The following is a 14,809-nucleotide window of genomic DNA, read 5'->3' on the forward strand; positions in this document are numbered from 1 at the left end:
TGCTCCCATCTTGTCATCACTCCCCCAGACTGGGGGGAGAGCACAGGGGCAAGGAACAGTTTGGCTTACAACACCTAATAACAAGTTTGAGAAATAATAACGTGTTCTTCCATTAATCTAACATCCTTGTTCTTCAGGGATTGATTCATTCCAGCCAAAATTTTACTGGACGGAGACCAAACCTAAAGAGCCAAATCCTGCTCTTGGTTTCACCATGATAAATCTTGAATAGCTCCAGTGAGCTCAAGCTACTTAGTAAATGCTTAAAACAGCAAACCCTGGATACATTCATCAGCTTGAAAACCATCATTCCTTTTGGAAGCTAGTTTTGAATTATTCACCTAGAAATAAACCACTAAATCCACTGAACGTGCAAAAAGTATCTCAAAGCACACATACATCTCTTGAATAAATCTTCAGTAGCAATACATCTAAAATAGCCATTGATGTGGGTTTTATTTATTCTTAACGGTTGCTCTGAAAACGAACACACTGGTAATTGGAGAGATTTAGATTTTAGAAGAGTGACCAAACTACAGTCTTGCAAAATAAAGGGGAAAAAAAAAATTCTTGCCTCTGATCTACCAAAATCAAGTTGAATTTATCAAGCCACACTGTGATAACAAGGATCTGGTCCATATGTCAGCGCACAATGGTTTGGTTGTACAGATAATTCTGACATCAGAAGCAAAAACTTCTAAAGCCCGAATGTTATTTAAATCAGTAACATATGTTCTAATAGGAAGCTTACATAATAGTTTCATTGTACTCTCAAATAGCTGTAAAGTATTCAAAATTGTAAAACTGATTGTATGCATGTGTTGCTCATACTTGATCAAATTCATGACACAGCCCCCAATCCTGCAAGCAGTGCTGAGGCCACGTCCTTATGTCCCTGCAGTGTCCCTTCACAGTCGACCAAATGCCATATGAATGTGAAGACCTGACTTGCTCTGCAGTATTGCAGCCTTGGTTGGTTTTGTACTTACTCTTCCAAATTCAAGTAGCAATCTGCTGAAAACGGTTGGCTTGGCTCTCCTCCGTCTTGCACTTCACACAGCCACGGCATGCAGATTGCCTTTAGCATCTCATGCTCCCTTGCAGGAGTGTGAACTGTTGCCCGAGGTGTAAGATAACAAGGATTATGTCCCATCTTTTGCTGCCAGAAGCCTGCTTTTATGCTGAAATGCCATGGAAATATAGCACCTAATATTCTGGCCTCATTCTTCCTTCTGAACTGTGCAGGTTTTTCACAGTAAGGGTTCCTAACCCTGTTGAAACACATTGCTGGAGACTTCAGAAACTAAGCAAAAAGAGACTTTGCTAGGCAATTCTCAACTCATAAGCTTAAACCCATCAGAGGAAGGCAAGTGTGTTTTAGGCTGAACAGAAAGCATGCATCTACCAAAGGTCTTTTTAAATAACAACCGTGTCTATGAAATTCTGTTTCTATAACTCCCTTTTACATGCAAATGAAGAATTTCTGTGTGAATGAAAAGTTATTGTTCACAAAGGTTTTCGCAGTAGGGTCTCTCTGTTGTCCCATCTTTTTGAGGCAACATTTGCATGAATAAGAAGCTGTTTTCCAAATGGGCTGCAGTGTTGATGCCACTGGCAATTCTCCCAACAAAAGGATTTCACTATTTTATTCCAGGGTTGGGTTGGTTTTTTTTTGTTTTTTTTTTTGGTTGGTTGCTTTTGGTTTAAGTTTCAAGTTTGGAAAGGGGAAAAGGCCTGGCTTTTCTTTACCTGTGGATTTCTGACACACACTTCGCTGACAGCAAAATGGATCTCTGGGGAAGAAATGCAAGTCCCCTGGTGCTGCACAAGAGGTGTCATGGAGAGCATTCAGGGTTTCAGTCTTTATCCAGCCTGTGACTCTGCCTTCTCAGCTTTGTTATGTCAAGGTGAGAGCCAGATGCCGCAACTTTCGTGAGCTTGCTAAAGCAAACTGCAGTTATCAAGGAGCCACATGCTTTTGGCCAGCACTTTCTCCAAAGCGAAAGCCTGAAAACAAGGACAGGAGACCACCTGGCTACAGCAGTCAAAACCAGGAACCGTTCAAGGCAGTTTGGTTGTTGCCCAGGTCTGGAGTCAGAGACCATGCTACTTGAGCTCTGCCATGGACACATCTGTGACCAAGGTTTCAACCAGAGACGCTGCATAAAAATCCTTCTTCCACTAACACCAGTGCCAAACCTCCCCCTGCCTTCCATGGGTGAGGATGGCATCTGGAGTTAGGCAATGGCAACAGAGGAAGAACCCAACCCCAACAAGATACATCTCTGGGCCATTCCTGACTTACAACATTTTCACTTGTCATCGTTGCTTCTCATTGCCTCATTGAACTCACTGTAGCAACTGCAGTATTACACTAAGTACTATGCTACTTGCAAGCACTTTATTTCCCATGTCAGATTATACTTCATTTAAACCACCAGTGCTTGCTGAGGCCAAGAGGAGAGAGGTATTTGTAAATGAAATTGAGGGCTGATACACAACGCTTCTGTAACTAGTCATAATCATGCTTAAGTTAACCCAGACGCTTACTTCTGTTAAAGTTAATACACCCGAAACGTAGCTTTAGTTTCAAGTGCTCTCATTTTTAGTTGCTGTCAAAAAACCTTGAGCAGAATAATGGGCTTGATCCATGTTGATGTACTTGGAGTCAGGAACAGCAATTCCCTAACACATGAATATATAGCGTGCGTGGGAAGGATAACGTAATTTTGTGTTAATTTCCCTTTGATCATTAAAACTGCTTGTCAGCTTAGTTACCGGTAACGCTTTAACAATGAAAGACCAGTTGCTTTAACTCAGCTCCCACAGTTTGAAAGGAGTTGGGGTTGTCAGAGTGTGGTTCTGTGGGCCAAGACCTGCCCTTGATCTTCTTTTTTTTTTCCCCTACCCTACTCTAGCTCCCACCCTTGGTACGAAGCTGCGCCCCAGAGATGCTAAAGACTCCCAGCACACTGTGCTGCATCTCACTGGGTGCACTACATCTTCCACAAGAGCAAGTGAATTCAAATAGGATAAAGTTGAGACACACAGTAAATAAAACTCTCACACCCACATTGCCCCTCCGTTTAGCCCCAGAGCTATCGACAGTTCCTATAGCTTTGGCAATCATTCATTCTCATTGTTGAAAGTTTACATGTACAAAAAATTAAGGATAATGAAACTGTGGTTACAGAATGAGTTATTTACATTGAAGGAATGAATCCCACAGCACTTTAAAATTTCCTGCATGAATAACTTTTCCATCTCCCACATGTTGTATGCCTGTTTCACAGTACGTTCCAGGTCTGAGCTTCGGCAGAGTAAGACAGATAGATCGCAACTTTGATTTAATATAGATCTCATCCTTCAAAAGCAACACTTGAAACTTTTAATGTTGCAGGCTAAGCATAAGGAATAGTCTGTAAAAGATCCAAATCAGCTGACAGATTCAGTGGTGGGGACACACCACAAAAAAAGCCCCCAGAACCCCTTGTTCTGAGTACCAGAAAAACTGGAGTTCTAGATTAATTGACCAGACAAAATTAAAGAATTGGATTGGCTGTGAGTTGCTGTTCAACTTTTGTCACGGTAATGCCTATAGAGTTTCCACTGAAAAAAAAAACCAACTTGAGATACTGCAGAAATGGATTGATATGCAAACCTAGAGAGACAATGTAATTTAAAGTGCTTTAGTTTGAATATACAGTGGCGGGAATGCAGGTTCTTGAGATTCCTTAGATCTGGCACATTTGTATGACACTATTGATTTTCTCCTGTGACTGATGGTCATTTCTACTTTTTACTTTTTTCTTCCTTTCTTTTTTTTAATCTGTGCATATATTAAATAAGAAAAAATGCAGAAGCTTGCAAGGAACAGATGCAGGTACAACTTGGGCCTGTGAATGGCTGCCAAATGCCAGTTGATTTCCTCCAAATTTCTTTTCTCTCTCAGCTTCTAATGTTCACCCCAGATTTGGCACGACAGACTTGTCTCCACATGTCCTGAGTCAAGATTTTTTCCTTAAGCAATAGCTTCAAGGGAGACTTTCTCTGCTTGCACTGGCCTCCGGATGTTCTTTTACAACAAGCAAACAAGATGCAGAAGAGAAGCTTGGAGGACCTCAGAGCCCAACAACCTGACTACTGAGGCAGACAAGACCTTATAGATCTCCATCCTGAGGGTGTTACTACAAGACAGAACCTCAGCATTTATTCCACAGCACACCAATAGACATCCCAAATCTCGCACAGGTGTGCTAATTGGATGTATAGAAAATCCCACACCCCATCCTTGACTTCTTTCAAACAAATTCCCATGCCAGGGGATCTAGCAGTAGATGTTGTAATGTGTCCTCAGTCACAGAGATGAGCTTATGGCAGAAGTAAACACCCTCACAAGGGCTCTCAGCTGCCAGAGATACCACTTATCAGCTCCACTGACTGATGGAGAGACCTTACCACATGTGAGCAGACTAACTGTCCTAGCTCCCCAGCGCCCTCCTGCCAATACAAGTCTCAAAAGGCCTGCATAAACAATTTCAGAAAAGCTCACATAAAATTCTTGAACCCATTTTGACCTAGCTTTGGAGGCAACGGTAGTTGCAGCCCACAAGTAACAGTTCCTTTCTACGCTAATTTGCAATGGAATAACTAATTGCAGTGGCTCTTTTATAGACTACCAACAGTTTCACCAAAATGGTACACAGCCTTTGTGCAAGAGAAATGCATACCATGTACAATTCCAACTAGTTCGTGAGTTGGCATAAACCCCTTCATTGGCTATGATCTATATTGATCTTGAGAAAAGCAATTTATCAACTTGAGCTGGCTGGCTTTTGGATGTGAAGTAAGGGAAAATATTCCCCAAAACAGCTGCAGAAGAGTTGTGCAATCCACTACCTGCCACGTTATTCAAAAGTGGACACTCACACCATGAATTTCAGTGGCTCTCCATATCTCTCCAGTGAAAACAAAGGTTTCCAAATTTTCATACCTATCAATCTTTACATAAGCTAACTCAAATACATTGTATAAACAACCTGGTATCACTGTTAAGTACAGATAGTAGGAAATGAAAGAACTGTATTTCACAAGATGCAAATATATAGATATATAATTTTCTTTCAAACTGTGTTGAGACTAACATTTCTTCTGCACCATTAAGTTAGCTTGGGAACGCAAAAAGGAAAAAAACCTCAGTGAAGATGGCCACGAGTGGTATTTAATATTAATGAGGGTATAAGGCAGAGAGAGATGACTCCCCCTAATTATAATGCTTTGTGAGTTTAAAAGTAAATACCAGTTAACCTAAACTATTTAGTAAAAAATAGTAAGATTCCTGAAAACAAAAAAAACCCCAATCCACTCAGGAAAAACCTGCACTTTTACCTTAAAGTAGTGGGAAGAATCATTGCATGTTGCAGAGTAGAGCAAATACCCAAAATATACAAAATTTGCTTATTCACATAGATGAACTTTACAGAAGGTCCTTTCGACAATGCTGGCTGTATTGTTTAAACACATAAGAGTGACAAAAAAAGACTCATTATAAAAAAATAAGCACATTTTCAAATATTTCAAAAATTTTCAAATATTTTTAAATCCTCCAGTATGACTTAGAAATCATATTTTAATGTGTTTATTTTATAAAGGATAAAATTTATGTTACTGATTCTTACTATTCCTAGAGTCAAAATTTAACAGGTGGCAATAAAACTTTTTTTCCTTAATTTAAGAAGTTCTTATGGAACAAATAATACATTTTAAAACTGGGTTTACCTTGGGATGCTGAGAGCAAGAACTTAAAAAAGTCTGTAGGACCTTAATAGGAATAATTATTATAATTATAAATAAGGGCAAGATAAACTAAACGTCAATAAGCAGAATAAACCAAACCTCTGAGTCAGGTGAAGCAGTAGGAAATGGAGTGGTAGGACTGTGAGGCTGATGAAGTTCAAACCAGGAGATGCCACAAATGGTCTTTCAAACACACAATCCTTCATAAAACTTCTGTTACCAAAAGCAGGTGGTAGGTTTCATTATCAGAACTTTGTGTTCAGGTTCTCACCTCCACAAGAAGAACATAGAGTGCAGCTTAAGGGAAAGGGTGAGGAATAGGCACGCATTATACCTGCTGCCAGAATTGCAAACTTCACCTCCCAAAACATGAAGGCATTTCTGTAATTCTTTTTGCAGGTATTGATCCATCCCTGAGAGACCTGATGTACCCTGTAAAGATCTCAGGACAGAAGGATAAAACTTTGCCAAAGAGCAAATCATAAATAAATCTAGAGAAAAAGAAATGTGCATGTATTTTAGGGAAAAAATAGCAACAGGTCCTTTGTGTGTAGTAATGTGTCCACAGAAAATAAGAACAACTAAATCAACTCCTGTGTGGAGAATATTTTATAGAAATAAGATTATAAAAACTGATTGTACACTGAAAATCTATTTATTTCTTCATCGCTTATTCATATTGCTTGGCAGTTACCAACTGATGAATACAACAGCATAGCTTAATTTCCCCCCTAACCTGACTCCCTCCCTTTCTTAAAACCAGCACTTACCTTGCATTCCAAGAACATAATTTCCCACTGAATATAATTATTTTCAATTAAAAAAAAAAAAGCAAGCTGCAGACAAGCAACTCTCTTGTAGGACAGGATCAAAACAACCTACAAACCCATTAAACTAATGCTAAGATTGTTTTCCTACCTACGTCCATGAAGACAACCCTTCCACAGCTGGGTAGCTCCACTGCCAATGGGCTAAGTGCTCCTGCTTCCCATCCCAGTTCTTTGGGTGGTCTCAGATGCCGATTATAACCATTCTTCCTCGTCACTGACTAAAATGAACATTTAGGTGTAAATTTTCCTAAGTGATCCCTGGCATTGACAGCTGAAACAGAGCAGCTGCAAACCCTAATAGCCAGCCATGACAGTACTTATTTGCTGGCAGAAATCAGCTAGTTATTACCAACGTTTTTATTTATCATATTATAGTAGGCATCCAGAGCATGTAAGTGAGATCATGATCCCATTAGGCAAAGCCTTGTACATAACTCATTCAAAAGACTGTGTCTGCCCTGGAGTAATATATAAAGTAAACAACTGAGATTGAAAATATGGCAAATTTCTACAGCTAACCCAGGATGCTGTAGAAACAACAGCTAACCCAGGAACTCAGTCGTATGTTTGAAATCCTAGTTCAGTGGCTCAGCCACAAAGCCTAGTCTTGCCACAGCCTAGTCAGCCACAAAGCCTCTAGTCATTGCCATTGCTATCTCTAGTTGGTTCAAAGAGTAAAGCTGCCCCTGTAAAGCCAGACACTGGAATCAGGTGAGCTTGTGGACCCCTAAAAGATTCCTCATTCACTAAAAGCAATTGGTGCATCTTAAGTAATTACTACTTGTAAGCAAACAGTATTTATAAGACCAAAACACCGATTAATATAGAATCGCAGAGATCCCTTCGGAAATTACAAAAGCTTTTATCTATGTGTTTTCTTGATGAAAGAAAGGAGAAATGGTATGCAGAGGGTAAGAGCCAGAGATGTGGCTTTTGCACGTGTGGATGCATGCACTAGTTTTTGCTCACTGACCTTAAAAGAGTAAGGGCTGGATTCTTCCCATGGGACCAAAGAGTCTACCCTCAAATGCTAAAGAAGGAAGGCAGGATGCCTCTATCCTCAGACCTTCTCACAAGAAGGGAACAGCTGAGAAGTGTCTACCATCTCCCCCCTAGTCCCCTGACCCCCTGGAACACACTGTACTGTCAGCACATTCACAGTTCAGGGAATGCTTGCTTCGAGATGAGCTGCATCTCCTAGCTGGACAACACCAAGTGAAGCTGGACCCCAGAGAAAATTGTGTGTGGAAAAGGTTTGAGGACTTCATGTCAACAAGCCCAAGCTCCAGCAGAGGTATTTACTGCTCAAATATTCACAAGGTAGTGGCTGAAGCAGCAGTAAAGAGAAGCTGAACTCTCATCTTGGATGGGTGCATGGCATGAGACAACATCCTGGAAGGAAAGGCCACTTTTTACCAAATATACTAAAAGTGGTGTGTCTATTCAGATGGTGGGCAGAGAAGGGGCACAATTATTTATTAAATGATGGGCTTATCTTACCTTGCAGGTGTTTACTGGCAGACTTGCTGCATGCATTATCTATTATTTATTTAGTTTGCCATTTCGCTAGCCACTTCCATGCTGCAAAAAATGTTGTGGTCTCTGATGATCCTCTTACGGTTTTTGTGCCCTGTATTGTACCGCAGCTTGGATCACAAAATAGAAACACAATAACGGTGCCCCTGGGGGATGAAACCTGCCTCTGTGGAACTGCTCAGGTGACAACAAGAGCAGATTCTCTCTGCTCTGTCTAAGAAGAGATGAATGCACTAGATCCTCCCTACTGACCCTGCCATGACCAGGAGACTTTTAAACGTGGAGCTCCAATGGCAAGACCTGCCTCATAACCCTATTCCTTACAGGTATGCTCTGTACCTGACAGCCTGAAATAGGTGGCAGGGGAGCTTCAGCGAGGGAAGGCTGCATGAAACATAGTGCTGAAGGGAAGAACCATGGAAAGATGCTGCAAGACCACAGACTTGTTTTGATGTCCTCCATGCTTGCTGCAGAATGGAGCCTGACCTCCAGAACCACAAGAGTGCATTTGTGCAGAAAACAAGTTCAGCTTCCCTTGCTGGTGAGTCAGCCCGCCAGACTCCCTGATATCTAAGGTCATAAAGACATTCACACTCTCTACTTCGGGCACCTGACCTGGTGAAATTAAACCAAGAACAGACAGAAGCATTACATTACCTTCCTAGTCTGGAAAAGGTCTACCCTGGCCAAAGCAATCAGATTTTCCTAGGGCCTAACGCAGACAGGCTGATTGTGCTTTACTGAAAATAATCCACTCGACTAAAAGTAGCTGTATTTCTGTCCCAAAATCATTACTTTTTATCAATAATAATATGAACGTCCTTAAAACCGTCAATGTGAAATAAAACCTGAGGTCACAGCAATTTTGCCAAGGTTCGTAATATTCCCAGGGATCTGCAGGCATTAATACAGAGAAGACTCATTAATACAAAGATTAAGATTCAACTCAAATGCTTTCCTAGCTCCTGGCAAGCACCCAAAGTCCTCAAAGACATGTTCTTAAGATAGACTTCATAGCAACCTTAACTGCTGAAGGACTTTCAGGCTGGCTACACAAAAGAAACAATAGAAACACTTCCTAAAAAAAGCTTGCATTTGAAATTAAATGCTTTCCCCATCCAGAAAAGCAAATGTCAAAGCAAATAGTGATGCTCTGGGCACTGAAATATGGACATGGAGAGACGCACCCAGCCCAAATCGGAGCAGTGGTTCTCTGACTGCTTGTGCGAGTACAACCTAGAGCAAGAGCACCCTGATCCCTCATTAAAGACTTGTAAGCAACTACTGTAATACAAATAAATCATCTGTTGACAAACATTTGCAACTTTAACACAAACTAAGTGAATTGATTTTAGAAAATATTTTGGGATTTTATCTATCATAAAAGCAACGCTGATCCTTGTTGCACAAAACTCATCACATTTACCTGTAGTACCTATATTACATACATCAGACACAGCAATCCAGTAATTGCAAAAAATTAGAAGTGACAGGCAGAAGAAAAAGCAAACTGGAGAAAAAAGGGAGCAAGGAAAGGAATAAGTAAAAATGACAAGGAATGATGCCCCTAAATCTCTTCTGGTTGAGAGAAAACAATCCAGCAAATAGTGGGTGCCTAGACACATGCTATCAGCAACACATCAAATTTTTAGCTGATCACAGTGTGTCACAGCTCAGCCTTATACAAGTTGGTGTAACTTGGTCCAGATCCAGCAAAGCACTTGGACTAACGTTCAATTTTCAGCTTGAGAGCAGTTCCACTGAAGTCAAACGTCTTGTGACTTTAAGAGGTGAGCATTTGCTTCAATTCTTTGCTGGATAAGTACCAAGGAGTAATATTGCTAAGTTCAAATTCCTAAAGATCCTGATTCAGGTTTCAAAAATATTTTTAAACATTGGTTAAAAGCCCTTGCCCTCAACTAAGAAAAAATTAGTTTGGCTCTGGTTTCTTAAAGCCATGAAATGATCAGCAAAATCCTTACTCAAGTCACTTGGCTCACATCTTCAGTTATATTTTCGCAGTCAAGAGGGCTTGAAACTTTTCAACAAGTGAATACAGAGATTCCAGTCTTGTCCCCAGGACCTAGGGTAAAAAACCCCAACCATCTATCATAAAAGCATGAGAATTATTGAATTTGAATGTACTCTGCACCTTGCTCATTTGAACCTTCAGGACAGCTGTCTCATTTCCTCTCTCCCATGACAACTTTACTGACCCAAAGGAACCGGGATTACTGTCCTCCTGTTCTGGGGGACCCTTCCGCAACAGGGCAAGAGCAATTTGAGAACTGCACGCAATGCAGACTGCAGCAAAGAAATGTTAACTCTATCTGGATGAAGGAAATCTACTTTCCTTTCCCTATATCCCTCACACTTACTTTTGTCTCCACATGCTGCAGTCTCTGCATTTCATCTCACTTAAAATACAATAACCTCTCTCTGTTACAAGCAGTTGCTTAAGTAGCCCTGGGAGCAGACCAGTCTTCTGCTGGCTACATTGCATAAAGCTGAATGGGAGGAAATGAACTTCAGCTGGTGAAACAGCGTCTGCTATAAACTTATGGGAACCAGTTCCTGAGATCCCCCTATCTGATTGAAAAGCCCTTTCATAAAGATATCTATCTAACATTTTTAAACATATCTTTTTATTCATCCCCAAATTGAGAATAAAAGCAAGCTGATAAAAAATACATAGGCTACATGCCAAAGCAGAAGTAGGAATTCATTGGCCTTGAAATATAGTTCTTTTACTGGAAACATTACAAAGACAAGGACCGTGTGTCATCACAAAAAAAAAAAAGGCAGTTTTTAACAGGCAGTCTTCAGAACAGGCTCCACGTTTCATCTTCAATTATCAGTTCATAAATCTATAATTTCTTAGCTGCTAGCAGATGGGTGAAGGTCACCAAACAAGGACCTCATAAATTAGTGTGATTTAGAAAATTAACAACAATCTGAACTAATTTCTTTCCACAGTACACTGGGTTTTCCAGAGCTGTTGCCTTTTAGCAAAGGGCCAGTAGAAAACTAAAACCCAGAAACAGCAAAAAAGAAATTCCCTTTCTGCTGCCAAGACAAATTATCTGCGAATAAACTACGATATGTTTTCCTTATGGATTAAATTAAATAGTTGATAATGATATCCTGCACTTATCTATAGCCTTTCAAAGTTCCAAGTATTCAAAAGTAATGCAAGCTTTAGGAGTGTTGGGGAGGGACCATGAATTCACAGCTAAAGTAGCTCAACCACATTCCCCATCAAAGGAATCAGAACTCCTTCAGGACTACCAGGAAAAGCCAATATCCAATCTCACGGACCTAGCAAGCCTTTCTCTCCCATGGAAAATCATAATACACTAGTACCTTGATTCCTCACTGCCAGAACATCCTTCCTTTGATTTCTATCAAACAGCGAATGGCAATGCACACCTCAGCACCCTCACAACTTAATTTCTTATGTGAGGTTGACAGGAGTAAACATTTAAAAAAAAAATCTGTAATGAAAGTCAGGATCATAAATCCTTATTTTGACATCTCCCTATATGCAGTTCACTACCAAGAGAATTCTTCCCCCATTTTCAAATTGAAAAAAGGTGCTTTAATTCCATTTCATCTTAAAATAATTAGGAAACTCTACTGTGCAAGACAGAATGAAACACAAACAAAGCGACAAAAAGCAAGTTTCCCATCTTATTACCCCACTCATGCATACACACTGACAGTCTTTTGTTCATAACGATTTACCATGATACATTTTTTTTTTCACATAATGTAGCATGAAAAGAATGCCTGCTTTTAACATCCCAAGTATTATATATGAAACACCCTCTATCTTTTGCCTGCTTTTCTGTCTTTACCTTCTTTTCAGTAAACAAACCAATCTTTCAGGCTGTCCTTAGGAGACATTTCCTGTTATCTGCTGCCCATTTTCAAATTACAACCACAACAATTCTGACCTTATGGCTGAGAAAGTCTGTGGGAATTACTTTTAGTGAGAAGGAAGAACATTTTTTTCTATCATCCTCAAAAACCTCAGTTGCAAGGGTTTGGTCAAATAGAACAAAATAATCACTTTTTGGACAGAATTCAAACATCAACAAGTTTAATTCAGAAATAAGATTTCTAAATGTTTTTGAGTAAACAGCAAGAGCCTGTTAGAATGGAAGCAGCTATGTTACATTAGCTATAGCAGACATCGCTACTGCCATGACAGCAATGTTGCTTTAATGGGCACGACACTGACATGATGCAGACATCCACAAATAAAGTTCAAGTACCCAGGCTGTGCTTGCATGGGCTGTGCCCTGAAGTGGTCTGTGTTCATTAATGGCAGATTGTCAAAGATGGGAATTAATAAGGGAAAGCTGCTACTGTTCTATACTGACCGAGTTCTGGTCTGGGAGAGCTAGCAGAGTTGTCTTCCTCCTTTACCTATTCCCCGACAATTGCATTTAACTGGCACACAGAAAGCACGCTTGTTTAAAGGAGGAGTGGGTAGCTTCTCCTGGGGTTTGGGTGCCTGGGAAGTGTCACAATATTAGACTTGATATCCAAGCCAAAACATATATATGTTGTAGCTGATCAAATCAAAACTCAACTTGAGACCAAACGTTACTTACATCAAGGACCACAAGGATGTCAGGTCACAGAAAATGGTTTGCCAAAACTTTTTGTGACAGAAGTTAGAGTCTCAGAATACAAAGGGATGTGCAAAATCCTGCTAAAGCCATAAGTCAGTCAAATAAACTAAACAGTTTAGTTTTTCTGAACTCATTCTGTATTCAATACCAACAGAACTGGTCAAAACATTTTCCACTGACACATTTTAAGAGAATATGGATGTTTGGCCAAATGAAAAAACTATTTTAATTTTTTTTATAATAAAACACATTTTGCTATTGTCAAAAATATAATTTTTTTTCACCCACTACTTACTCCTCCATTGCAATAACGGAGTAATTTCATGCTTATGACAGTGGTCGGTTGCCATTAAAATAATTGCAGCAATGTAGAATCACCACTTTTTCGTGTTATGGACTAGAAGATGGAAAAAAAAATTTAGACTGCTAATACTTCATCTCATCACCAGAACAAGGGAAAAGAAGATCAAAGTGTGACAACTGAAGTTCATTAGCTATTTCAGTGATGATGCGTGAGACAGAGAAGAATTTATTGCTGTTTCCCATCAGGGATCATGTTCTCTTTAACAAGAATTAGCAAAATCGCTTTTTTTTCCCCCAACAAATTTAGCAGATAGCCATACAAAGACAGAGAGCAGTCCTGTTTAACATGAAGACGGCCTTTTACACAGCCCTTTACTGATGCGAACTGTACTTTTCCATTGTGCATTAATTGCCTAGAGTAATACAAATATCAGCACAGGAGAGAGAAGACAGCTCTGCCTCCTCGTTGCGATGATTTTCACTCCTACATTTCCAACCTGCTCACTCCCTAGTTCTCTGGGAGAAAATGTGTGATGCTTTCATGGAGCTCAGCAAGCCAGGGACACACAGTCTTCATAGCAGCTCCCATAAACCCAACTTCATTGATTTCAATAAAGCCAAAGTGATTTTCATCAGCTGAGGAACTGGTCTGACCTGTATAGAACAGGCTACTGTGCACAATAAAAGTCCAAAGGCTGAAACACTCTGAAATCCAAGCACCTAGACATAGATAAGAGGAGAATTTCTAGGTCCTTTCAAATTTGCAACGAATTTCCATAGATTTCATCATAGCAGGAACTCCCCTGGTGGCAGACTGGGGCTAATTCATTGGCATCATTGCAGCTACACTGATTTATTCCAGCTCAGGTCCTGTCCTTAAACTTATGTAGTTGCAGAGCATATATTCATGATCTAATCTATTATCATGGCATGGGGAAATGGAAGAAATGAAAGCAGCACAAATGAAGATTTTATCACTTAAATACAATTGAGGGCTGTTATTCTTTATGTTTATTTCAGTTATCATTCATTTCTTACCTCACAGACACAAGCAAGCTATTGTTCAACTTCAGTTCTCTCAGATTAGGTAGATAGGCACCTATGGAAACAGAATAAAGAATCACTTTGCAGACCTGGGAGTAAAGGAAACTTCTGACAATTCCAAGTTGAAGCATCTAATTTTACATGCATTTCTTACCTGTTTCTGCCAGATCTGTGCTGGACCTCTTCTAAGAAAATTAATGAGACTATTTCACTCAAAAAATATTTCACCCTTTGCATTTTTGCAACATATACGTATTGTCTGCATAACTACCCAATCACAATTTTTGGAACCATTCTTCATAGAGCACCTTTCCAGACAGACAACAGAAACTGGCTTGATGGGGGACTGTTTTCTTTGGCCTGATTCCCAACCCTTACTGACTAGTAACTGAGAGATACTCTGACGAGGTAAGGGATGCTTTAGAGTATAGCGTTCCATGACCTCTGATTTCTACATAATGCTCTTGCTTCTTTCCCCAAAAATCTTTTTCTACCTATTTAACGGCAAGTAGTGACAGATTTATTGGATACACAGCTACGTAATACTTCTTCAAAATGTAATTTTGAGTCAAACAACAAAGCATAATTTCCCATGTCACACCACCATCATTTATACTTCAGAGGTCCCCAAAACACTACTTACATTTTGCTAAGCATTGC

General features: G+C 39.9%; 1 protein-coding gene across 1 annotated transcript in view; it reads right to left on the minus strand.

Annotated features, from left to right (window-relative positions):
* The window catches only part of LRRC56 (leucine rich repeat containing 56), a gene marked incomplete at its 5' end in the record, with an annotated part of 35,718 nt that extends 21,514 nt beyond the window's left edge, over positions 1–14,204 (minus strand). The window contains one exon of the mRNA XM_035895362.1: positions 14,144–14,204. Within this exon, the coding sequence (XP_035751255.1) occupies positions 14,144–14,204 (61 nt within the window). The remainder of the gene's footprint in view (positions 1–14,143) is intronic.
* Between the last annotated feature and the right edge of the window lie 605 nt (positions 14,205–14,809).

The sequence above is a fragment of the Egretta garzetta genome, unplaced genomic scaffold (assembly GCF_000687185.1).
Source record: "Egretta garzetta isolate BGI_Z169 unplaced genomic scaffold, ASM68718v1 scaffold650, whole genome shotgun sequence".
NCBI classification, from domain to species: Eukaryota; Metazoa; Chordata; class Aves; order Pelecaniformes; family Ardeidae; genus Egretta; species Egretta garzetta.